General features: G+C 29.9%; 1 protein-coding gene across 5 annotated transcripts; it reads right to left on the bottom strand.

Annotated features, from left to right (window-relative positions):
• Positions 1-1,502: 1,502 nt before the first annotated feature.
• On the bottom strand, positions 1,503-26,267 carry LOC129921048 (ankyrin repeat and ELMO domain-containing protein D-like). 5 transcript variants are annotated; one of them, XM_056002677.1, is made up of 11 exons: positions 25,825-26,267; positions 15,921-16,162; positions 10,514-10,821; positions 10,255-10,449; positions 10,033-10,187; positions 9,746-9,952; positions 9,574-9,672; positions 9,310-9,434; positions 8,907-9,209; positions 5,693-5,800; positions 1,503-2,188 (listed from the first exon to the last, which is right to left on the bottom strand). In XM_056002677.1, exons 2-11 carry the CDS (start codon positions 16,042-16,044, stop codon positions 2,160-2,162), a joined length of 1,653 nt encoding a protein of 550 aa, XP_055858652.1. In that variant the 5' UTR covers positions 16,045-16,162; positions 25,825-26,267; the 3' UTR covers positions 1,503-2,159. The 5 variants fall into 5 exon arrangements, with proteins under 5 accessions (XP_055858652.1, XP_055858655.1, XP_055858651.1 ...); XM_056002680.1 differs by lacking the exon at positions 25,825-26,267 and adding an exon at positions 16,245-16,586 and having other exon boundaries at positions 8,907-9,194; XM_056002676.1 differs by lacking the exon at positions 25,825-26,267 and adding an exon at positions 16,245-16,584.
• Positions 26,268-27,877: the final 1,610 nt, after the last annotated feature.

The raw sequence follows: 27,877 nt of genomic DNA, 5'->3' as shown, positions 1-27,877 counted from the left end.
TTCTCCTAAATTTTTTGTATGAAAACTCTTTATTCTTGCTTTTTATCCCAAACTCAATGTTTCTAGAGTGACCCATAATTTTTGTTTTCACTAAAAAAACACCCTTTTAACATAATATTTTTATTGACACTTTAGATTCTTGTTTATAAAAGTAACATAATTGCTGAATTTAATAGGGTACCACTAGTATTATATTCTCATATTACACACTTTTTCCCATATTTTCTCTACACCCAAAAGAAACACCCTTTCACCTAAATTATTTTTATAGACTACTTAGATTCTTGGTTTCTGTTATAAATCAAACATTTGTACCAATTTTCATTGGTGTAACAATTTTGTCCCAGTTTTTGTGGTACTAGTTCCGAATTTCATCATTTCATAAAAAAAAAAACCGTTTCACTGAAGATAATTTTATAGACTCTGCTGATTCTGAGTTCTAATAACAGACATTACTTTTTCACTAAGTTTAAAAAATTAACAAAATGTAAGTCAGCAGTTATGAAACCTTTCTCACACACAACTCAACCCACCAAAAAAACACCCTTTCACCAAAAATGTTTTTAAAAACTTTATGAATCCTTTGTCCCTGCTTTATCTAAAAACTTTCTCCCGAATTTTGTCAGTGTAGCATGTTTTTCACATGGGTTTCGGTTATATTTTACCAGTTGAAGTCAACAAACAAGCACTCTTGTTTTTAATCGGCAATAATTTTTCTTAGAGCAATCGTATTGACTTTATTTTAATGTCATTAGATACAGCACCAAAAAATACCTTGAAAATATGTAGATATGTGTCATATGATGATATTCGACAAACATTTTTTTTTTTTTCAGTATATTTTTGACCTTCACCCCCTCCCTCTTGTACGCGAAACACCCTTCCACCCAACTTTTTTTTATTTACTTTTTTTTATCCTTGGTTCTTATCCCAAAAGCAAACTAAGTTTTGAATATTTGTAAGTAAAACCACTGAGTGTAGTCGATACCTACTCAAATGACGACTTTCACAAAAGAAACTACATATATTTGTCTTAACTCTTCCCACTCCTATAAATCTGGAATTCGTAAATTAGGTCCTTCTTCTGAAAAAAAACAACAACAATTTAGGTATTTTGTCTAACTTTTATTCACTTCTTTTTAAATTTCTTTCGATTTTTTTTTTCACTATAAAACACATTTTTGGGAGACATACAATTTATTTATATTTTTTTTAAGTTTTTGTTAAATATTTGTTTTATGTTTCATTTCTTTTGTTGTTGGTATTTAAAATAATTTACCATTTTTTTTTAGTTTTAAACTAGTTATGCAAAAAAATTTATTGACTAAAATTAAAACAAAACAAAAACAAAAAAAATATTTATAATATTTTTCCTTTTTTTTAGTAATTTGTGAAAATATTATTTTATAAGAACAGAAAAAAAAAATATTTATAAAACATTCGAGATGTTGTTGATGATAATAATAAGTCGTTCACAAACTGAGAAAATGGCTCTAGTTGTATTTATTTTTTTGTTATTTTTCATAAAAAGTCGTTTTCTAAAATTTCGTTATTTATTACTAGAAAATAATAAAATTACATCCGTAATAGTTTTCTATATTTTTTTGTTTTTTTGTGTTTAATATTATTTAATTTTTTGTTTTTGTTTCTAACATTAATATATAATATATATTTGTTTATTCATTTGACTTTGCTTAAAATTAATTTAATTTTGTTTGTTTAGAAGTAGAGGTACTATTTACAAAATAAATCAAATGTTTTATTATTTTATTTTTTTTTTATTAAATTTATTTTTTTAAATTAAGTTTGTATACATAAATATTTATATGCATACACAGATACAAATTGTTCATTATTCCATTTGACAGTAAGTTATTTAGTTAAATATTAATTAAATGATTAAAATTAATGCAGAAAACTAATAAAAATGTATGATATTATAGAAATTTATGAAAGAAAAGAAATAGAATTATAAACAAAATGAAAATTATTAATTATTTATACAAAAAAAAAAAAAAAATTAAAAATTTACAAAACAAAAATAAAGTTAAAAGAGTTCAGATTTTGTTGAGTACGTTTGATAAGTTTTTTATGCCAGTTTTTTGAGTAAATTAAAAATTTTGTAACTATAAAATGTGAAGATTAACAAAGAAAGTTGTTTATCGTAGCGGATTGAAATTGAATTTTTCTGAAATGATAGTTGTTTTTGTTTGTTAAGTCCATGCAAAATTAAATTTAAAAAAAAAGTGATATTTGTTGCATACAAAACTAAGTCAATATATTTTTATATATAAAAAAAAAATAAAACTTCAGGTAGTTTAATGTAGTGTTACAATCAATGTTGTTAAGGGATGCGTGATTGCGTAGAAATGGATCTGAGAAATATTATGATTTTTTTTTTTTTTCGTTTTCAATGCCGCAGAGATAAGTCACAATTAATATTTAGGGAAAGAAAGATTAAGAAATGTGGTTTAAGAAGAAATAATCAAATATTTTACAAAAGATATATTTGTTTGCTCTAAAATCGAGCATTTTAGTCACAGTTTATTCAAAAATAGACTTGATTTTTCACTACGGCGTATGTGAAACGTTTTCTCCTATAGGAAATCTTTTTAAAATATCCCAAATAATGAAATAACTTTGATGTTTGAAATAATTACTTTACTGGTCAATTGAATGAATTGGGAACAAATTGACAACTTTGTTTTCACTTCAATTTTAGAGGTAAACAAGTTGGATTAAAAATTATATCCTTGATCATTTTTAAAACTTCGGCCCCACTTAAAATGTCTGCCATGGATATTTTTGTTATTAGGGCGTCCAAGGCTACAGGATGCGACTAATTTTAGGTGGTTACCCTAAATAAATCAATTTTCAGAAGAAAAAAATACGCAATTCCGTCTGCCGGGGGTTTGGCCCCACTTAAAATGTCTGCCGTTGGTATATTTGTTATCAGTAAGTTAATCGATTTTCAAAAAAATTGGTACTTTTGATGCGTTTTTTCTCGACAACGGCTGGGGTGCTGTCCGCTTGTATACTATAGGATTTGGGGCGGGTGCAAGTTTGGGTATAGGCAGATTTCCTTTAAAATTTAAGTTACTTGGAATCCAAAACCCAACATTGCTGCCCCCACACCTATTCTGAGTTTTATGCGAAAAGAATTAACATTTACCGCCAAACTAGTTTCTTCCTCGCAACAAAAATTTAAGTGAGTAAAAGGATTGCCTTGCATATTACATGAAAAAAATACTAGGAACGTGAACAACTTTACAGACGGAACTCAAAATAGGGGAAACATGAAATGCATTTTTTCCGTGTGAAATCTTGATCGAATTTAAAAGTTGAACTTCAAAAGATAAGAACAGCCCAAATGTGAAGGTGCTGTAATATCGGCCGTAGTGAACAACATTAAACTTTGTTGAAAATATTTGTAAATGATTAGTTAGTCCGAAAAATTAGCAATCATTTAGTAACCGTGAAGGCATTTGGCTTGGTTGCAATAAAGGATTTTTGGTTAACTTACGGCTTTTAAGCAGCTAAGTGTGATCTATACTTTAAAGTTAGTACCAAAATCTGTTTTAATCCATTTTTTCAATAAAATATGTAATAAGTAGTCGAGATAGAGTTCTGTCTGCATCTTTTCAGGCTAAAATCGACTAGTGAAAAACCGGCATAAGCCTTGACGTGGCGGAAGGGCTAACGGTGCCCATTACTTTAAAGCTCAGGAATATGCGAAATCTGCCTTATTCTGCTTTTCCTTCCTTTATCACGTCAAACTTTGAGAACGTCTAACTTTCGAAAGCAAAGCGTTGAATCACGTGAATCGAATAGCACAATAGGTCCTTTGTTTTCGCACAAGCGTCTCCCACGATCGACAGGTCGAATCGTTGTAGGACGTTGCTACTAATTACCCCCATTGCCTGGGCATTCAGAAATAGCATTTTTGACTTCAGACAGTCTGAGCGATGTTGTGAAGTTTGAAGGAGGCTTTTGCCCGAAAAGACCCAGCACAAGCTGAAGAGCATGTTTAAAATGCAAGTTTAAGATGCTAAAAGGCCAAATTCTTTAATAAAAGGATTCAATTGGTAGTTTGTTGCTTTTGCATCACAAATTTTTGTATGGCACGAAAACACTGCTTTACATAAAAAGCACCAAAAATATTTTTGATACAAAAGAATCACGCGTTAATGAACACAGCCCATAATTGCTTGAAAAACTAACTTTAACATACAAACAAACAAATATTGATTAAAATGTTGCGTGTTTTCAGATTTATAATAAGAATATAAAGGAAAAAGGATTTAGTGAAAAAAAAACATGTTTTATATTAAAGCACACACAAGAATTGACAATTAGATTGGATGCGGAAATTGATTAATCTACACTTTACATGTTACCATTTATACTTTTTTTTTGTTTTGTTTTTGTTCTATCTATTCTATACACAACAAATACTTTTTTCTTTTTCTATTTATTTATAAAAAAGGACTTTTAGTTTCTGGCTAATTATATAATTGTATGGTTTTTAGTTTAATAATTTTTATTGTTGTTCTATTTTTTTTAAATTTTGATCCATTTGATTTACTATACATTTATATAATTAAATATTATTCTGTAATAATATTTGCATTTTAGTATATTTTTATGAATTTGAAAAAAAGAAAAAAAAAATACTTTGTATCTGTAAGAGGAAATTTTTGAAAATTTCCTTTTATTTTTGTGATATATTAAAATATATTTAAATCTGTTAGGTAAATTTAAAAATTATATATATAATATTTGTATTTATATACATTTATCATGTATTTTATATTTATGTATTTGTATTTTTTATATAAAATGAAAAGTTGAATGTAGTAAAATAATTATTATTTATAAAGAAAATTATGTGTTTTTTTTTAAATCTGTTTTGTTAAAATTTCAATATTTCTTTGTTTTATTTGCAAGTTCTCTCACTCTGTGGTTTTATTTTATTTTAAATATTTAGTATCCCTTTTTGTAATTTTTAAAACACCTATTTTTATCTCTTCCTCGACGACGATGTATACAACTACTTTTTTGGGTTGGTTATGCGTTTCAAGATGGATGGATGGAATTTTATTTAAATCCTTCTTCTGTTTATATCAGACAAAAAAAATTCCGTTGGAACACTGAAGATTTTTTGTAAATTGGTCGAAATGTCGTGGTTGGTGAGTTTTTATTTTGTTTTTCTCGAAGGAGTATTTTGGATGAATTGATGGTGATTTTGTTTGTTGTTGTGTGTTTCAAAGTAGCTAACAACTAGTTTGTTATTTTATCTTTTTCTACATTTATGTATGTTCGTTTGTTTTGTTTTATTTTATGTTTGAACAAAATCTGTATTCAATTGTAAAGAAAAAAAAATAAGAAAAATTAAAATTAAAGAAAATTAAATAATATTTAAGACAAAAAAAAAAAATGAAAATGTTCGAGGAAGAGAATGAAAAAGATGAAAATGAAAAAAGATAAATGTCTTTTTTTTAATTCTATTTTAAAATGCCAATGAATTTATGATGATTAAAAAATAAATGAGAAATAAACTATTTTGTTGTCTTTGTGTTTTTAAAATATTTTGAATTGGTGGTAAGTAAGTTTTTGCAATGTTTTTTATGTATGGATTTTAATTTGCTATTGACTGATGGTCGAAGAATTGGTTTCTTTAAATTTCAATTACCCAGCACATGAACGTCTTCTTGTTCCTGTTCACGTTGGCGGACAGCAACAGCAGTTTCAACTAGAAGGTACAAACACTTGAATTTATCTTTATCATCTCGAATAACTCCTGCAAATAGAAAATATAATACAAATTAGTATAAATGATGAATAGATAAGTAATGAGTTCTTACAAAAATAAAAATGGATTACATATAAATAAAACTAATATCAAACAATAACTTTAATCATAGAAGTCATTTAGACTTAAATGACAAGAAAATGACTCGCTGGCATTTTAAAAAACTGTCATAATAAAGACATGAAAGTTGAAGAGCGCAGAGAACGCTTAAGTTGCAATTTTGAATATATGATAACTGAAGCAATTTGGTTCAAACTTGGTTGTTATGAGTTAAGGAATATTGAAATTTTATATTTATGACCGAAATTAACGGGATCTGCCAACTGACCAAAATAGAAAAGCATGTTTTTCTCAAAATAGCTTCAACGATTTTCATTAAAAAAAAAAAATACGTGGCAACTAGAGTCCTTCTATAAAAACTAAATATGTTTTTTTGAACCATTATTAACGGCATCTGTCATAGAACCTTTTTCTTGATTTTTGACATTCTCCTTAATGATTCGACCGATTCCAACGAAAATGTTAATCATAAATGGTAAGGTCTATGAGCAAATCAGTGGCTTAGCAAGAGCTGTACAAGAAGCGAAAATAATCTTGATAAATTATAAAGTTATTTGATTTTTATGTTCCAAAATTCATCATAGTCGTAATCAAATGCCCTTCAAGTATTTACACTATCCTGATTCTGGTCATAATAGGATCGTTCTTTTATCCTGTTTGTATCCACTACTATAACATAAAATGTTATTAAGGAATGGCAACTTCGCCACATATATTTTTAAACAACTTTATGGTGACTTATTCAAACTTTTCCGGAAAAAAAAAATGATTTTAAATTTCCTTTCAAAAATTCTGAATAAATCTTTTTTTTCCGGAGATGTGTCATGGGTACGGTGACCATTCACCCCGGTTTACCCGGGACTGTCCCGCATTTCTATAGCTTGTCCCGGGGACACGTATAAGAGTCCCGTATTTTGTTATTTGTCCCGTGATTGTTCCGTATTTGATTTTTTGTATTCAAAATTGTAAGTATAGTGGAGTCAAATTAGCTTTATACCTCGGAATCCAGGGAAAGTCGATGCATCTGAAAAACGAGTATAGGGCTGCATTATAAAAGGGTCAAATAAGAAAGTTAAAAAAAAAAATTTCACCGCTCTCGATTACAACAGTTTTTATGGACCGTTAACTGTCATTCCGTATGCAAGCGTCAATCGGAATTGCTGTTTCATTTTAGATTTTGATCAAACTTTGTAGGGATGTTCTCTAGGACTGTAAGGAAGCAAATCCATGATGATTTAATTTTAAGTTGCGTGGTTTCCCCGCTACCCGCATTCGAACTTTTTCAGAAGGTCATTTTTATGTTATTATAGCTTTGCGTCTACTAAAGATATCTCTTTGTTTGAAACGCCATTTTAAAGCTTAAGAGTATTAATTTTTGAATATATATTAAAAAATTGCGTAATAATTATCCCTGAATTAAAAATAATTTTTGAAAAACTGGTAATTTTGCTGATTTTTCATGGTTTTTGACTGGCTCCAGAACCTTGGCTATTATATGTAGGAAGCTTATACTTACCAAATATTAAATATAGATGTTTTTCAACAAAATGAATCTAAAATGAACTCGATGGCTGTACTCCTTATGTAAAAATTTTAAGTTCAAAGTATTGAGTATTTTAAAAAAGCTAATTTTTATATTGTCATTTTCTACGATTTGACTAAACGAAGAAATGTGAAACTTACAGTGTGTTAAGCTAAGAGTACGAACTAAATATACTATTGATTTCATGCTTCTATCTTATGTCAAACATAGTGCAATCATAATCTTAAGTAGGGGTTTTTTTGGCTTTTTAGCATTTTTGCGAATTTTCAAACAAGCGGTACACTAAGAAGATATGAAAATAACACAATTTTATTTAGAGGACTTAAAGCTAAAAGTTTCAACTTAACACACTGTTAGTTTCATGTTTCTATCTTTAGTCAAATCGTAAAAAATCATAGTATAAAAAAATATTTTTTCAAAAAACTCAAAACTTTGAACTTAAAATTTTTGCATAAGGAGTACAGCCATCGAGTTCATTTTAGATTTATTTTGTTGAAAAATATCTATATTTATTATTTGGTAAGTATAAGCTTCCTACATATAATAGCCAAGGTTCTGGAGCCAGTCAAAAACCATGAAAAATCAGCAAAATTACCAGTTTTTCAAAAATTATTTTTAATTCAGGGATAATTATTACGCAATTTTTTAATATATATTCAAAAATTAATACTCTTAAGCTTTAAAATGGCTTTTCAAACAAAGAGATATCTTTAGTAGACGCAAAGCTATAATAACATAAAAATGACCTTCTGAAAAAGTTCGAATGCGGGTAGCGGGGAAACCACGCAACTTAAAATTAAATCAGCATGGATTTGCTTCCTTACAGTCCTAGAGAACATCCCTACAAAGTTTGATCAAAATCTAAAATGAAACAGCAATTCCGATTGACGCTTGCATACGGAATGACAATTAACGGTCCATAAAAACTGTTGTAATCGAGAGCGGTGAAATTTTTTTTTTTAACTTTCTTATTTGACCCTTTTATAATGCAGCCCTATACTCGTTTTTCAGATGCATCGACTTTCCCTGGATTCCGAGATTTTACAAATTTTATGTCTAATTTGACTCGACTAGTACTTTGTACGGAAAACAAGAAAAAAGTGGATAAAAGTTTTTATAATTTTTCATATCCAGCCATTAGTTTTTCAAAATGTTCGCCATTTATTTAATTCTAGTTGTGTTTGTGAGTTTGAAAAGCTTCTTCTAGAAATATGATCACCGTAGTCATGGGGGGCTTTTTCTTCCTAGCTCGTTGAAGCTTTCACAAGAAATTAATATTAATTATAATTTGTTTCCATGAGAAAAATATCTTTACAAAAGTAAAACCCACACTCCACACACCTTACAACAATACTCTAAGATGCTGTAAATCGACACATATTTACATAATCAATGACCCCGGAACCCGGATCTATTCTTTCTAGACAGAACTAAATTTAAGGATTCAGCAAACATTGCTTTTATCTATTTAACATTGAAATTTCAACTCACCTTTCACCATATGACTACTGGGCATCATAACACTCTGCGCTGACAACATATTATTGTTATTATTATTGTTTGTATTTGAGTTATTGTTGTTATTATTATTTAACACATTATTTTGTGTTGATGAAGTGACAACTGTAGCTTCAGCTCCAACCGTCGTTGCTGCAACTTCAACAATTGAATTTGATGTTGCATTCTGTATCACGTGATTGGCTGATGTGTTAGATTCATTGGCAGATTGCACAACAATTTGTGAATTTGAACTTCCTCCTCGCGCCAAGCAAATAGGAACTGAAATTGTTTTTTCTTTTGTGGATATTTATATTCATTAATTAAATAATTCATAATAGTAAAAGATAAATTAAAACTGTTGAAAGTTTTTGAATTGATATAGAAGAAAACTTACCAACTGTGGTGGTTGTTGTTGTATTGCCACTCAACGGATGCGGTATTTGTGGTAAATGTGCCAAATGCGGGTGTGGCGCACTCCAATAGGCAGCATTGGATGGACTTGTTGTTACTTCTTCGGTACTGAAAACAGATCCATAAATTTTTAATAAAAAAGATTTTTTTCATTCAGAACTTAAAACCGCATGCAATAAAAAATTTAAATGAAATAAAAAAGGTAAAAAAAAATTAATACAATTAAAATATCTACTTTCAATCTTACCTTATAACACCCTGCCATGCATTAGAGTTTTCAAATTTGTTTGTATCTTCTTCACTTGGTGAACACGATTCATATTCATTTACGCTGTCATCTTCAGATCTATGGTTAAACAGGAGAAAAAAAGATATTTTTGTTTAATCAATTTAAGAATAATTTTTGTAACCAAGATTACCTCCGTTTCTTGATAGCGGGACTTGGGAATGATTGATTGGGATTATTTTGAATAATTTGATTGACAGTTTGGTTATAGAAATAATTATTATTACGGGGATATTGATAGAATTGAAAGGCTTGAGGTAGGTTGTTGGTGATGTTGTTAAAAGGATATCTTGGAACTTGCATGAATTGTGAATTTGAAGGCGACATTTGTCGACGATATCTTATGTTTTTTTTTATTTATTAAATTATTATGAAATCTGAAGAAATGAGGAATGAGTATGAAATGGATTTTGCGTTTACCTGTATATAACACTGTCGTCGTATTCCATTTCGGGTTCAACTTTGACAACTTGACCGCCTGGTGTTTGAACAAAATGATGGCCTAATGCAGTGAGTACATTGGCAACACCATCATGCACTTCCTCGCCTTCAACCTCTTCGGTTGCTCCGACAATCTGTAAATATCACACAATTTTTTTGTAAAATTATCAATTTGTTTAATTTTATTTCGTTGTTACTTACAACTTCTGAAGCCGGACTACCAGTAATTGGATTTGGTGCATTATTGCCAGATGTGTTTAAACTCGATGCACTCATTGTTGAATAATTAAGTTTTTTACCTCGTCTAGAGATAGTATAGTGGAGAGGATCATTACCTTCACGACGAATCATTTCAGGCAAAATTCTTCTGCGGGCATTTATAAACCAATTGCACACCTAAAATATAAAAACGAAAATTAATTTCCTTCAAAAATAATTCAAACTTTCTGAGAATTATTACCTGTAAAACTGTAAGATTGGCTTCTTGTGACAATGTCAACTTTTCGGCATCACTTGGATATGCGTTGTATCTATGCTCATAGAGCCAACGTTTAAGAATTTTAACAGAGTGTTTTGGTAAATTGCCACGACGTTTGCGTATGGATGAACTATCCATATTATTGCCATCGCCAGAATCAAGTATATCTTTGATGTCTTTGATATCTTTTAAATCTTGCATGTCACTCATGTCGTGCATATCCTGATGGTTGCCATCGTGATCGGAACCAGATTCATCGGCACTAGATGTTGATTGGAAGCGTTCACGTGCTGTAAAATTAAATAAATTAATTTGACGTTCTTAATCGTATACCTATTTTTTTAATAAGAATTATGTATTTTATTTTTGTTTTGCTTTTGTAAGTTTTTTTATTTATTAAAAAAGAATGTTTATTGATATTTTTTTTCTTCTCTGAATCGAAATCTTTGTATGTAGTTGAAAGCTCTTAATAGAAAATGGGCACTTTTACTCAAAGTGCAGCTCGTACAAAAATATTACGCTTTTAAGCGTAAAATATAAGCACTTTTTTCCAAAGTTTTACAAAGGTGCTAGAAAAAAGCCAATACGATTTTTGGACCTTTGTAAACCTAAATCTAAAAAATTTGATATAAATCTTTCTGGAAAAATTATGAAAGTTGAAAATTGTTGACCAGTGTTATCGTTAATCCCCAAGACATCAATTTTTATTTCTTGTCGTTCTACTTTTTTTTTGTCTTTTTTGTTATTAAAAAAGAAATGTTCATTTTTTACTTTAGGATTCGTAAAAAAAAACGAACTTGAGATAACAATTTTACATGACATTACGATGATGGAGAATGCGAAAAGAGGGTCCGGCTATTCTGTCTGTCTGTCTGTCTGTATATACCTCGAGCTACAGCCTAAACGAGAGAAGTAATTTTCTTCAAACTTGGAAGTTAGCAGTTTTGGGTAATTCCATAGAGGGGGAATTAAACATTTTTTTTTATGAACAAAACTAACGGCAGATACCTGCTATATAACGGAAATAAAAAAAGTTAGTTTTTTTAAAAACGGCTCTAACGATTTTGATTCAAACTTTTGAAATAAAAAAAAATATTTTTTGTACCGCAATTAACGGTACCTGCCCATAGAACGTTTTTTTTTTTGGTTTTTTGAATATCTCGTACAAGATTACATCGATTTCAACAAAAAATTTTATACAAAAGCGTTTAGGTAAAGGTAATATTATAATTTTAGATACTAATTTTGAAAAAAAAAAAACAAATTTTTGGATTTTTTAAAAAAATATTTGAAATTTTTTTTTTTTTTTTTGAAAAAATAATTTTTTGAAAAAATAATTTGAAAAAGAGTTGGTGAAAAATTTTGAAATTTTGTTTTTGTGTGTAAATTAATTATTTCTTCAAAATGGCATACCAACTTTTTTTTGAAAAATGTTAGAACATTTTTATACACATTCAGCCCTATCGGCAATCTCACGTGAGAAATTTCCCCGGGAGTAGGTTTTCTCTCCCGGGAATTTTTCTCCTTATCGGGAATCTCCATCGGAATTTCGTTTTCGGGAAAGAAGTACAGCCAACTTAACAAAACAAAAAAACCTTCGAACATATGTCTTCGAAAATTTTGACAACTCTAATTTTGAGTTTATTTGCTGCAAAAAGTAAAAAGTTAAACAATTAAAATGTTAAACAGTGCAACATTGTTATTATTAGATGAGGGAGATCGTGCCGAAAGGCAAAACAATGGTTTAAGGACTATGCGAAGGCTTTTAAGGGACAGTTGGAATCCACTTGAATTGCCAGAAGTTGCTTGAAGTTGGAAGTTGAATTTTTAGCATTTACCTCAAGAATTGTTTTATTTTTTAGATTCAAAAAATATTATCGTGTAAATAAGTTGATTCTAGTTTTTTTTTTTTTATATTCATCCTTGCTCTTGCAATATCCAGTGGCAATATCCGGATTTTCCCTATTAAATCACCAAAGTTTCCATTTCGCCGCCCTAGGATTGGTTTACCTTGTTAATAATTATTGTGTAGGTGTGCAAAGCCATAACGATTTGTTTTTTGTTGATTGCACTTGCCCTCACGAAATAAATAATTTAATATTTTTTTACAGAACATTTTGAAACTTGCTTTTTTCCTTCAAAAAATCTACTCCCTAGAAAAATAATCAGCCCTATCGGAAATCTCACGTGAGAAATTTCTACCGGGAATTTTTCTCCCTATCGGCAATCTCCATCGGAATTTCGTTTTCGGGAAAGAAGTACAGCCAACTTAACAAAACAAAAAAACCTTCGAACACATATCTTAGAAAATTTTGACAACTCTAATTTGATTGTATTTAGTACACAAAAACAATTAAAATGTTTAATAGTCAATATTTATATAATTTTTTTTCTTTGGTGTTGATTTGTGGATTTTTATTCAATATTATTACTTTGTTTGTTTCTTCAGATGGACATGTAATTGGTTTTGTGTTTGTAATTTTAATTAAAGAATCAATCAATAAAGTTTCTTAAGCTTTGTTTTTTTTTGACATGATAAACAAATAACTGTAATAAATTGAGGCATTCCACATAATTTGATCATTTCTTCGACCAAAGCAGCAAACTAATGCTCTCGGAATGGTCTCCTTTAGTTCCATGCTTTTTTTAAGGTTTTCTTATATTTTATTTTTGTCTACTATTTTGCGTTATTCAGTTGCAATATCATTTGCTTTTTGTTGGATTAAGGAAGTAAATAATTTAATATTTTTAACAGACTATTTTGAAAGAAAAACACGTACATTTTGGCTTCAAAAAATCTGTTCACCATAAAAAATATGATAGAAATACTTCGGGGGAGAAACTTCATTCCCGATAGGTATTTTTGTGTGGAAATTTTTCCATTCAAAAAGTATTGCCGATACCGATTTTTCGGAATAGAGAATTTTTTCCAGGGAAATTGTATTGCCGATAGGGCTGAATGACAGAAATACTTCGGGGGAGAAACTTCATTGCCGATAGGGATTTTTATTGGGGAAATTTTTCCTTGGAAATGTTTCCATTAAAAAAGTATTCCCGATACCGATTTTTCGAACTAGAGAATTTTTTCCAGGGAAAAAGTGTTGACGATAGGGCTGATTATGTATAAAAAATTATTTTTTTAAACGAATTTTTCCGATTTTTTTTTGTCTAAAAATTATTTTTTACAAATCAAATGGCAGGTACTTGGTTTTGTATAAAAGATCATTTAAAACGGTGTTTTGTCAATAATAAAAAAAGATTTTTTTTTGTCACAAATTTTCCCTACTTTTGTTCAATAAAAAACTTTACATTAGAGTAAGTAGAGCAAGTACGTGCGACCCCAGTCGTGCATTTTATTTGATGGAACAATCGCAAGCTCTTTTTTTTTTAAGTTCAACCATTGTCGGGTAAACCAATTCATAAATTAAATATTTTATCCATCGCATAAAATTAGTAGTCAAATTTAGAAAACCTTGTTTTTATTAAAAAAAAAAAAAAAAAGAGGTTCGAGCAGGGCATATCTTTTGATGAAAAGAGTTTATGTATTTCTCATTTTTAATATGAACATAGAACATTCAATCTGATAAAATTGTCAGGTTTGTGTGAAACCAGATTTTGAATATGAAAAATCATTTTTTCGAAAGCGGGATATAGAATTTTTTGAGATTCAGTTCCGAAGTATTGTAACTTTATGAAAAAACATATATCGCATATAAAGGCTTTTTAAATTTAATTAATATTCGAACTGTTCGCTCCTATCAAAAAAGTTGTATTGGAAATTCTTGTACGGAATCAATTAAATTTTTTTCTCATTTAATAGAAAAAGATATCTTTAAGGCTTTAGACCTTTTCAAGCTCATGCAAGGAAATAGCTCCTGATGGTTTCCTTCGACCGGAGACACCAATTTTTCCAAATTAATAGTGAAGTTCATGGTGAGCCTTCTATAACTATCAGTTACCTTTTTCCTTCTGGCGTGCTTTTTCTTTTATATACGAAAAACTTTAATGCAGGCTCCAGGTCTATAAAAGATTTTTATATGGTTACAACGTTTCGAGCGTGAATACACTCTTCATCAGGTAACAACAAATAGTTGATAATCTGCTGTAGGTTGCCCGGTGCCAGTGCAATAAAAATAAGCCTGTTTTATAATGCAATTGAATTTAAGCTTGCGAGTCCATCTCAAGGACAGCTCGTTGGCATTGACAGATACTTAAAGAGTCCTTAGGAAGGACCGACATCTTAACTCCAGTCGGCAAACTTGATTACTTTGGCCCAGTACTTCAACACCTATTTTGACGATACTAGGAGGACCCGTTTCGACAGTTGCCGTCCTGAGATTTTTGACTTCTTGCCTCTTAGGCGAAACTATTTGGATACTTTTCAGCTAAACCTAGTCTTGGGTTTAAACAGACTTGGTAAGGTCTTGATACTCTTTGATTCGATCAGGTTTCAAAAAGGCCCCCCTAATATACAGCCGGATACTCTTGGCTACAAGCCAATCCAATAGGCACGGTTACATGAACCTTTTTTTAAAGTCAGTAAACTTTTGATCTCATGAAGTTATCAGAGATTTTCTTCAAGGAAAATATTTAAAATTTCTCCCAAACAACCCACCGCCAAAAATTGTTCGCCTAGTTTAGTACCTACTCCTACATAACAAAAACAATTTTTTTGAAAAAGACGTTTTATCAAATGTCAACCTTTTTATTGTTTTTTTTTTCGGATTTTTAGCGCGCCGTCGTCATTGTCATCATGATGGCAACGAATATGAGAATATAATAAAAAGAAACAAAATAAACAATTAAAACATAAACGCACACCAACATAATACTTCAAACCAACAAATGGAATGGCAATGGACAAAAATAAATTTTTTTTTGACAAGAGAGAAAGGCGGAAAAAAACAGCAGAAGAAGAGAACAAAAAAAAAAAAAAATCATATTGGTTGGGTATAAAAACGTTTTTGATACGAATATGATTTTTTTTTTTTTTACTTATTCAAGATTTCTATTTCTACAGGAGTTAAACCGCAGACATGGGCGCCATATTGGTGTGACTTTGATAGAAATTAATAAGAAAAATGTATGCCATTTATTTAATTTATTTTTAAGGGCAAATCATTGTCATTTGCAAAAAATAAAGGGCATAATATTATGACAGCAAATTGACTTTATTTTTGTGAGATAAAAAAAATTTTAATAAAATGACAATCAGAATGTCACATTACGTAATTTGACAATTTATCAGAAAGAAGGTAGTAAAAAGTCAAAGTGGAATATAGACAACGACGGGCGCGAGCGAGCGATACAAACCTTTCTGCCAAACGTGTTATTATTTGGGCTTTTTGATTTCACTTTTATTTAAAAGAATATATAAACTTTGTCTTACCTTCGTGTTGGATTATCTGGGCTTGGATCTGTGCCTCCTGAGCCATGTCATGGATGTCCTGTCTTATTTGTCGGTCGAGGTCGGAGTTCACCTCCTCGTGATGAAGAGCATCGGGCGAGATCATCTTCGTGCTGCTTCACTTATTCCTTGTTTCTTTTAAAGTTTATTTTTTTTTCTGGGTGATGAAATTTTACCAAGGATTCCGGGCAAGAAAAAAAAAATAACCCCAAGAGGAGTTTAATCTGTTGACATAATTCATAAAAAATTTAATATTAGCAAAAAACAATCTTTATTAAATTTCTTTTGCGAAAAACAAAAACATACCAAATTTAAAATAAATTCTATTTTTCCCGAGTTTGATTTTCTAAGGTGACGAAAAATGTCGTATTATTCAGAATTCACACAAATCAAATAAGAAAAAAAAAATTTAATTTTCTTCTTCTCAAAAAAACCTTAACGGCTAATACGATTTGTTATTTATTTATATTTTTGCAAAGTAGTTTATTTTGAAGTGTTTTTGCATTATTTTTGTGTGGAATTAATTGAGATCTGCCAAAATTGGAGAAACTTCAAAATTTTATTTTTGTCGAGAAGAAAGAAAAGACGGGAACAATTTTCACACAGTAGTCAAGTCTGACAGCTGTCAGCAAACGAAATGAGAATTTGGCTAGAGAAAACTGACGGCAAATTGTCTATTTAAATGCATTAGTTAGAAAGGGTAGACGATAGTTTTTGAGTGAAATAGAAAAGTAACGCGGTAAAATATTTTAACCAAAATGGCGCCGCATTCTTATTTTTTTTTTTTCTTATTGAAATTTTTTTGGGATAGTATGGTAATTTTTTTTGTTTTACAGGGGATTTTTTTAAAGATGTATGAGTGTTAGCGCAGTACCGGTGATGATTGACGTTTATAGTATATAGAGCAAAGTATGCAAAGAAGGAAATGTTTAAAAGAAAGATGCAATAATGCAGTGTTACCAGATAAGAATGGCATATTAATGCGAATATTCATGTAACGATATAATTTTCCACTTGGTACAAAAATATAATGGCGTTTTTAATTGGCAATCTGGAAGCAAAAAAAAAAGCGTTCAATTGGGCAAAACTGACAGTTCTGATTCTGAAAAAAAGAATATTTCTCTTCTGGTTTTAAAAACAGAATAACTCTCTCACACATAGATTTAAATGTCAGATGTCACACTTGACCAATGTCATATTTAAAATTATATCACAGTTCACAGCAGTCCAAATTCAGTTCCTCCATGTTTTTTAGCACAAAAACAAATTAAATTTGGCGCGAATACACATATATGTGACACATGGCAAACTCAACCAATGCATTCACACCAAACTTCAGATTCTTCGGAATAAAAAAATAACTGTTCAATTTTGATTCAGAATCGAATAACAATTCCGGATTGCCAATTAAATAAGCCATACATTTTAGGCATAAGATTAACATGAACGCCCCATTGGAAATATTTACGAAAACTAGTGAAACAAACAGCTGTTTGTTAAACGTCAAAACGTTGGAGCATGTCAAGTCAAATTAAATGTTTTTTTTTTTTCTAAGATTTCTGCTTCAAATTTTTAAGTTAAAATTCTATGTTTTGCAGAATATTTTTCTTATACACAAAATTTGACAGTTCATTTATACCGATAGAGAATTCTAAGGTTTTTAATGTTTCTATGGGTTTTATGCGTTTGGAAGAATACCCCTAATAGAAAATCTAGCAAAGTAAAACTTTTTGCACTTTGCTTCATATGAATTCACCATTGAAACAAATCAGTGACAAGCCAATTAAAGTTATAATAGGGTTATAAAAATATGAATTCAAAAAAATGCATTTGAAATTTAAAAAAATATATATTCATTGCAACTAAATAAAAAAATTTGCATTAAACAAATTTGTATTGCAATTGAAAAATATTTTCATTAAAAAAAGTAGTTATTGCATCTAAAAATATTTTGCATTAAAAAAAAGTTATTGAAACTGAATAATATTTGCATTAAAAATACAATTTTGCAATTATATTTGCATTAAAAAAATTTCATTGACCTACTATATATGGACTGCTAGTCGTTTGACTTTTCCATACAAAAATTGAAAAAAAATGATTCCACATCTTTCTAGCTCTACTAGCGGTACAACCTTAGACGGCGAAAAGAGGAAACTTTTAGTGAATGACATCTGTCGTTAAAAGGTAGTGCTTTCTCTGTTTTTCTCATTGACTTAATATATATGGACTGCTAGAAGCATATTCAGGTTGGTTCCACTTGTTTCTTCACGATACTAGCGCCCTAAAAAAAAGCGGAGAATAAGTGCAACATTTTTGACGAAGTGCGAAAGGAACAAATATAGAAAAACAGAGAAAGCACTACCTTTTAACGACAGATGTCATTCACTAAAAGTTTCCTCTTTTCGCCGTCTAAGGTTATACCGCTAGTAGAGCTAGAAAGATGTGGAATCATTTTTTTTCAATTTTTGTATGGAAAAGTCAAACGGCTAGCAGTCCATATATAGTAGGTCAATGGTTTTTCTATATTTGTTCCTTTCGCACTTCGTCAAAAATGTTGCACTTATTCTCCGCTTTTTTTTAGGGCGCTAGTATCGCGAAGAAACAAGTGGAACCAACCTAAATATGCTTCTAGCAGTCCATATATATTAAGTCAATGAAAAATTTGTATTGCAAACAAAAAATGTTTTGCATTGAAAAAAAAGTTCAATGCATAATGTGTGCATTTGAAGCAGTAATGACCAGAATATAGAAATTCTTTTTTGCATCAGAATTGCAAGTTCTAGACCACACCTCTGATTTTGAGGAATATCAAAACGGTTGGACCCCCTTGTGTGGTGGAGCTCGAGGACTTTACCCGTAATAGCATCTTTCGCGAAAAGATATCTTGCTATTCCAGTTACATCAGCAGATTCAAAAAGACTTTTTCCAACGACAGGCAATATTGTTACTGCTAAAAGATCATGTTTTACGCCATAAAATGTTTCTTTGCTGTTTTTTTTTTTTTTTTTCAACATAATATTAAGCACATATTCGTCATAAAGAATTTGTTTATTTTTGAAAATGTCTTTTATTAATTATGATTTTTTTTGTATCCGTTTTTTGGATTATCTACTGAATAAAATGTTTACTTTGCCACAGCGTTTGTCGGTATATCAACTTTTATCTTATATTTTTCCAGGATCTGTAATCTGGGTAGTAGCCATTTTAACCGAGAACCCGGGTTATTTAATATAATATCAGTAAAAATGAGTTAAGATAAATGAAGGGTCCAGAGGAAAAACAGCACAAGTCCATTCAAACTCGTTTCGAGAAAAAAGCATTTTAAAATTTTGTTCTCCATATAACTTAGTACTAAAAGCACACAATTTATTTATTTTTTTAGCAAGGCTTTCATTTGTTTTATAAAAGTAAGGATGTCATCAGATAGTGCTTATTAAAAACTACAAGGCCTCATCATTAGTTTACTTTTGACAAAAAGTGGACATGTGCCATTTTGCCCCTAGACCGTGAGCGCACCCATTGTGTAATTTTTCATAAAAAAAGATGAACGCGAGAGAGAAAACAGCTATCCCTCTTACGAATTTTTTGCCCAAAAAATTTATTCGGACAAAAATTTGAAATTCTAGTGTAGACCATTGCCGATGCCTTCAAAAACATTAAAAAGTACAAAAAAATCATAGTAGGATGAAACCCATTGGAAAAGGAGGGAAATATGATAAGAATGAAAGGAAAAATAAATTACGGGCGAGACGAGTTCGGGAAGTGGGTGGGTTGAGTTTTTAATGGTAAAAAATGGTATATCTCGATTTCCGGCAAAACTACAAATCCTATCGAAAAAAGTTGTTTTGCAAAGTTGTAGGTAATAAAAAGATCTACAAACTTTTGTATCAACAATTTTTTTACATAACCTCAAAATTTATGTGAAAAATTCAAAAAACCGAGTTTTTGGTTTTTTATTTTAATCTTTTTCAAAAACAAAAATTTTTCTACGAAATTTGGTGAAAACTTACCTTATTATGTCCCAAATACACTGTAATTTATTTGATTGAAAATATTAATTTGTTCACCTTATTTTGACTTAATACCAAAAAAACACCCTAATTTTCAATCGAAAATTCACGTGTCAAAATATCAGCTTTTTTCAAAAACTCAGTGAGCATGACGTTCGTTAAAATGTCTATTTTCTGATGGTGTAAAAAAAATTTTACATTAGTATACTATAGAACATGTTCTAGTAAAATTCAAAAAATGAAAAAAGCTTGAATTCGAAAAATGTTTTTATCATTGTTTACAATTTTGGCCTATTTATTCAAATTTACACTTTAATTACTCAAAAAACGTAAGATTAATCAATGTTACATTAGTCTATTTAATAGACCCGAGCTCCAGAGCAAAAATAGAACAAATTCGTTCAAGAGTTTTTATTGGCGAATATGATTCCTTGACATACAAGAATACTCCAGCCAAAAGTGCTACTAAATCCATTGGTGCATTTCTGAGAAAACGGCAACACTGGTCACTTTTCAGTTTTTTTGATTTAACTCGAAAACCAAGCCTGACTTTGAAATGGTTCAAAGACACTTTTCATAGCAAATTAAATTTTCTGTCAAGTTAAGATGGTTAAAAAATTTTAAAAATTATTTTTGACTAAAATTCTAACCTAAAATCAAAGAAAAAAAAGTTAAAAAATTGACAATTTTATTTTTTTTTACTAAATCAAGGGGCATTTTGTGTATGTAGCCGGGACGTCCAAACTTTGTACTAATGAAATAAAGTAGAGGTAAAATCCTTTGATAATATGCAATTTTTAATTTTTTTTGTCAAGAAACAACTTAAATGTACCTATTCAAAAATTAGCACTTTTTCTAAATTTTTGACTTTTTTAGTTAAAAGCAAGTTTTTAAAACTCGATAAAATCGTATTAATTGGTAACTTTTAGACTTTTAAAGTAAACATACTTCGAGGGATTGATTTAATATAAACTAAATATGACAAACAAAAAAATTTATTTGCATCCTTATGGCCTTTTGTGCAATTTTGTGTATGTGCATTTTTATAAATTCGGGTCGAATGGATGGACAGAGAGCCATTAGCTTTGGTCTATTGCATAGAAGAACATTTAATACCAACTCTTTTACTGTTTTCAATGGCCTGAAAAACAATTCTTGTAAAATCCGCGACCAAAGAAAAGTTTCTCTTGAAAAACGAAAAAAATACTCTAATGAGTTTGAAACAAAATAGCTCAGGCAAATTAGTAAATCAAATTGCACTTTTCGCGGGACAAATTTTTTTCATGGAACGTGTTTAGGTGAATGTCCTTATCGTAAAAGTGAATTTTTTGGGATGATAAGATATCGGGAACAGCCGCCATCTTGGAAAAGAGGTCGGTGCCGTTTTTATTTTATAACTCCATTTTAACTCATTTAAACCAAAAGTGTCCGAGGATAAACTTATTATCAATTAAATTATCTAAAAAATTATATACAAATGAATTCCGTGAGTTAGTTAAATTCAATTTTATAGTCGGTCAAAGTCCGGGTTCTTCTCGCAAGGTTAAGACAATATGACATTTTTTCAAATATCTGAAGAACTTTTTATTTGTTTGGGATTTTCTTAAAGAATGAATTATAGCACTTTTAATTATCTATAAAATGAGCCCTTTATCGTAACTGTAACCAACATAATGTATAAGCCATCTAACGTCGAAGTTCACATTCTACTAGTCAAAAGTGAGAAAATAACAAGTTTTCTTCTATTAGACCGAGCAAATTTTTGAAGTTGAGGTACAACCAAAATATAAGTAAACAGTTTTTTAACTATATTCGTCTAAATATTGAATTAAAAGTTTGAAATCTTTAATGTTAACCTTTTATGGTTTTCGAGGTTTTAAATGAAGTGAATTTTCCAATTAATGTGAATAAGCTAAAGTGACACTATTTAAAATTCTAAATATAAGAACTGATGCCCTGTCATTTTTCCTAAACATGAACACCTTAATCTCAGCATTACGATAAGTATAACTCAAGATATGAGGTGTGTAAGCCGTTATGTTTTCGAGACTATTGTGTTTAATTTTTGATTGTTTATTTGAACTATTGAAATCCCAAATATGTTCAGTTAAAAAATCGTATATCATGACTTCGACGTTTGGTTGCTTCTACAATGTGATGGCTACAGTTATGATAAAGGGCTCATTTTATAGATAATTAAAAGTGCTATAATTCATTCTTTAAGAAAATCCCAAACAAATAAAAAGTTCTTCAGATATTTGAAAAAATGTCATATTGTCTTAACCTTGCGAGAAGAACCCGGACTTTGACCGACTATAAAATTGAATTTAACTAACTCACGGAATTCATTTGTATATAATTTTTTAGATAATTTAATTGATAATAAGTTTATCCTCGGACACTTTTGGTTTAAATGAGTTAAAATGGAGTTATAAAATAAAAACGGCACCGACCTCTTTTCCAAGATGGCGGCTGTTCCCGATATCTTATCATCCCAAAAAATTCACTTTTACGATAAGGACATTCACCTAAATACGTTCCATGAAAAAAATTTGTCCCGCGAAAAGTGCAATTTGATTTACTAATTTCCCTGAGCTATTTTGTTTCAAACTCATTAGAGTATTTTTTTCGTTTTTCAAGAGAAACTTTTCGTTGGTCGCGGATTTTACAAGAATTGTTTTTCAGGCCATTGAAAACAGTAAAAGAGTTGGTATTAAATGTTCTTCTATGCAATAGACCAAAGCTAATGGCTCTCCGTCCATCCATTCGACCCGAATTTATAAAAATGCACATACACAAAATTGCACAAAAGGCCATAAGGATGCAAATAAATTTTTTTGTTTGTCATATTTAGTTTATATTAAATCAATCCCTCGAAGTATGTTTACTTTAAAAGTCTAAAAGTTACCAATTAATACGATTTTATCGAGTTTTAAAAACTTGCTTTTAACTAAAAAAGTCAAAAATTTAGAAAAAGTGCTAATTTTTGAATAGGTACATTTAAGTTGTTTCTTGACAAAAAAAATTAAAAATTGCATATTATCAAAGGATTTTACCTCTACTTTATTTCATTAGTACAAAGTTTGGACGTCCCGGCTACATACACAAAATGCCCCTTGATTTAGTAAAAAAAAATAAAATTGTCAATTTTTTAACTTTTTTTTCTTTGATTTTAGGTTAGAATTTTAGTCAAAAATAATTTTTAAAATTTTTTAACCATCTTAACTTGACAGAAAATTTAATTTGCTATGAAAAGTGTCTTTGAACCATTTCAAAGTCAGGCTTGGTTTTCGAGTTAAATCAAAAAAACTGAAAAGTGACCAGTGTTGCCGTTTTCTCAGAAATGCACCAATGGATTTAGTAGCACTTTTGGCTGGAGTATTCTTGTATGCCAAGGAATCATAATCGCCAATAAAAACTCTTGAACGAATTTGTTCCATCCAAAAGGGTCTATTCAATAGACTACATGAAATCTTACGTTTTTTGAGTAATTAAAGTGTAAATTTGAATAAATAGGCCAAAATTGTAAACAATGATAAAAATTTTTTTTCGAATTCAAGCTTTTTTCATTTTTTGAATTTTACTAGAACATGTTCTATAGTATACTAATGTAAAATTTTTTTTACACCATCAGAAAAAAGACATTTTAACGAACGTCATGCTCACTGACTTTTTGAAAAAAGCTGATATTTTGACACGTGAATTTTCGATTGAAAATTAGGGTGTTTTTTTGGTATTAAGTCAAAATAAGGTGAACAAATTAATATTTTCAATCAAATAAATTACAGTGTATTTGGGACATAATAAGGTAAGTTTTCACCAAATTTCGTAGAAAAATTTTTGTTTTTGAAAAAGATAAAAATAAAAAACCAAAAAACTCGGTTTTTTGAATTTTTCGCATAAATTTTGAGGTTATGTGAAAAAATTGTTGATACAAAAGTTGTAGATCTTTTTATTACCTACAACTTTGCAAAACAACTCTTTTCGATAGGATTTGTAGTTTTGCCGGAAATCGAGATATACCATTTTTTACCATTAAAAACTCAACCCACCCACTTCCCGAACTCGGCTCGCCCGTAATTTATTTTTCCTTTAATTTTCATCATATTCACCTCCTTTTCCAATGGGTTTCATTCTACTATGATTTTTTTTGGTTTCAAAAATTATCGACCCTGGTCTAGTGCTCAAAATATATATTTGAAAAAAAAAAAGAAAAAACAAGTGTTTGAAAAAAAAAAAAAAAAAAAATACAAAATGTTTTGATATTTTTCGTTTGTTTTTTTTTTTTCTTTTTTTTACTTTTTTTTAACATTGAAAGAGTAGCAGAAAATTTTAACCAAAAAGCGTTTGGATCAGAGATACCCAAAGGAGATGGGAAACTTTCGAACGTTTAACCCCCCAAAACCCATTTGTTAATTTCGTGTTGTTGTAATCTCTTTTGTATTCGTGAATAAATGTGAAAAACACACACAGTGTAGCCACGGTGTTTTACCTAGCCAAAAGCGTCCGATTTTCACGCATACTAAGCCAAAATTGTCCGACGGAGCTTATAGGCAAACCCGTATTACGTCAGAAGTTTCCCATCTCCTTTGGGTATCTCTGGTTTGGATACTTTTGAATAATTTTTCTTTCTCTGAGAGGATTTCATCTCCACTCCTTAAAATTTGACAGGTCTTATATTTTGTTAAAAAAGAACCTATTTATACCAAGGTATGTAATATGTAGTTGTGTTCATGTGTTCAACGAAGATTTTTCTAGATCAGAACAGGGCAGGACAGCACAGTTTCGTGTGAAACTGTTAGAACAAGTTAGAACAATCATTTAGACGTCAATTGTCAAAAAAAAAAAAAAAAAAAAACAAATTGTAAATTGTGTGAATATTTCGTTTCGCGTTTATATTCTTTTTTTTTGTGTTTTTACTGTGAAAAATATTAATAAACATTATTATTTTAATTATTAGATGTAAAAACCACGAGGACACGAGAAATATTCGCACAACCAAATCAAGTTCTAAACAAAAAAATGAGAGCTTTGCTTTTGACAGTTCTCACGAATCTGTACTAACCTGTTCTTAGTCAAAAGTAAGAACAGAAAATCCTGTTCTAAACTGCTCTAGACAGCGTCAATAAACAGGAAACTAGAACAGTTCAGAACAGAAAAACCTCAACAAACAGCAAAAAGCTGGGGTTGAACTACGCCATACGTTCGTTATCAGAAGAAAATAGTAGAGACATAAAGCGTCAAAACGTTAACGTTCGTATGCCCTTAGTTCGACCCATATTCTTTTCTGTCTGGAACAGTCCATAACAGAGTCGTTGAACACATATAATGTATACTAGAAGTGTGCCACTCATTTGATTTTTAATGTTTTATTGATGAACATTTTTTTATCTGGCAATACTTTATTAACTATAGAATGACAACGCAAAGAAAGCCACCACAAAGCATAACCGCCGATAAATAAGGAAGATACAAATTTGACATTTAACTGATTGGACAAAATTTTCGAGTATATAAACTACTACATTCACAATAAGCAAATAGAATGAAAGAATAATAAAGAAACAACACACTAGCGCGCAAATACGTCACACCAACACGAGAGTGCGCACAGCACAAAGTAAAATCCAAGATTATTTGACACGAAACCATTTTGACATTTTCCCCATCAAAAATTTTGATGTTTAAAAAACTTTTTTTTTTTTTTGTTATTCCACCGAAATGACAATTATGATCAATCCGTCATTTAAAAGATGCCGCTTTTTTTAAGAAACAATAACAAACCATAATAAATAAAATAACTTAGCGATTTTTTAAAAATTAATTTTAAATAATTTATTTAAACAAATCAAAATGGCGTGCTTATTACTTACATGAGCTAAAAACTAGAAAATCCCAAGTCTTCGAAATTCACCTATTTCAGTAGTTTTTTTATTCACATATATGTATTAGGCGCGTAATCACTTTTTTCTTTAAACAATTCTTCTATGTTTAGTTAAAATGTTTCTATTATTTTGGTTAAAATTGTTTTTCCTTCTCTTCGAGAGTTTCTTATTTGTCAGACAGACTGAATACAGCTTTGAAAGGGAAAATTATCGCGGCAAAAAGTTTTTCAATCACACATTCAAATGAAAAACTGTATTTAGTTTGTTTTTCTCTTTTTGTAACTTGAAGAGTTGAACAATATGATTTAGCGACACTTACAATTGGAAATTTTAATAAAAATTTAAATTTTATATTTTCTGTATACACCTACTTAATTCTTTTTCTTTGCAATAAAATAAATGCGAAAGCAAAACAGCGACTGACAGAGTTGGAGCTGAGTGACAGGAAAGCAAAAGCCAATGCTGAAGAACAACGCAAAGAAGAAGAAGCAAAAAAACGGAAGACGAAAAGTTCCGTTGTGTGCAATGGGTGGGATGTGTTCAATAAAACTGTGTAAAGTGGATAGAGAATTTGAAATTTACACGATGCAGCTATTGACATCACGACACCTGGTGTATAGCGACGAAAACCCGAAAGTGATATAGATTATTTTCCGATTTGCCGCTCAATGTAATTTCCATAAGAAAAAAATAAAAAAGACCTCGAAAAACATTTATTTTACGAATTAATTTTATATATGTACGAGTATCAATGTTATGATTGTAAAATGATAATAATATGTGTTTATATCTATATCAAGTTTAAAATAAAAAGTATAATAATACCTGTGTAATTTGTATTTAAAAAGTGCAAGCGAATCGCCTGAAAACAACAAAAAATACTATAAAAAATATAGAAATTATTAAATTATTCTTTTATTTGTTTTGCTTTTTCACAAATAATAGTAGGTAAGCATTTTTTTTTATTTTCAACAATTTTGAAAGGAAATTAAACCAAAATAGTTTCTATTTTTTTTGTAGTATTTGTTGTTGTTTTCCTGCGATTTGCTTCCCTTTTTGGAGACAAATTAAATAGGAATTATTATTCTTTTTGATATATTTTAAACCTGATTTAGATATAAACACATATTATTATCATTTTACAATCATAAAATTGATACTCGTTCATATAAAATTAATTCGTAAAATAAATGTCTTTCGAGGTCTTTTTTGTTTTTTTCTTATGGAAACTACATTGAACTGCAAATCGAAAAAAATCTATATCATTTTCGGGTTGTCGCTACAAGTGGTAGATGGCGTGGAAAGCTATTTCCCAAGTCACAATACTCAACTCTGAGTGAAATTTTTTGAAATTATCCCGGAATAATGCCGGATTTACACGCCTGGCAATTTGACATTGTTTTTTTAAGTAATAGCAAGATTTCATAAAAAACGAACCTGCTCAAAGGGATCTGACAGTTATGTGCCAAAATTCTGGAGTTACATACGTCTGCATTTTCAGATCTGCTTTGAAAGAGGACAAAATTTAAGAACCACAGATGTTGGATAGAGAGAGTAGATGAAAATGCAGAGGTCTTCATAAATGCAGGGTCGAATTACGGCACACGATTACGATCACACGTTAACGTTTTGACTATTTCTGTCTTTATTTAATTATAAGAAAACGATAGGGACAAATAGCAACCATTCGTTAACTAACGTATGCCGTAATTCGACCCCAGATTATAGGAAGATTATGACGAAGACGAAAATGTTCGTCTGCATCATGCCTCTCTTTCATACGTACGAATTTCAGGTGTACATCTATCCCCCTTTACTTTTCTGCATGCAGACCTATGTACACCCAGCATAAATGCACAGAGTACACAAAATATTACCTTTTTTATGTTTTAATATCATGTTTCGACAATTTGGCGACCAATGTCAGTTCGGAATATATTAGGTCTGTTCCAGACTTTTTGTGCACTAAATTAGGAAGTCTGTCAAATTAATGAGAGTTGGGAGAGAATTCTCTCAGTGGGAAATAAAACTACGAAAGACT

Source organism: Episyrphus balteatus, chromosome 1, assembly GCF_945859705.1.
Source record: "Episyrphus balteatus chromosome 1, idEpiBalt1.1, whole genome shotgun sequence".
NCBI lineage: Eukaryota > Metazoa > Arthropoda > Insecta > Diptera > Syrphidae > Episyrphus > Episyrphus balteatus.
This window is presented reverse-complemented; position numbering and strand designations above follow the sequence as displayed.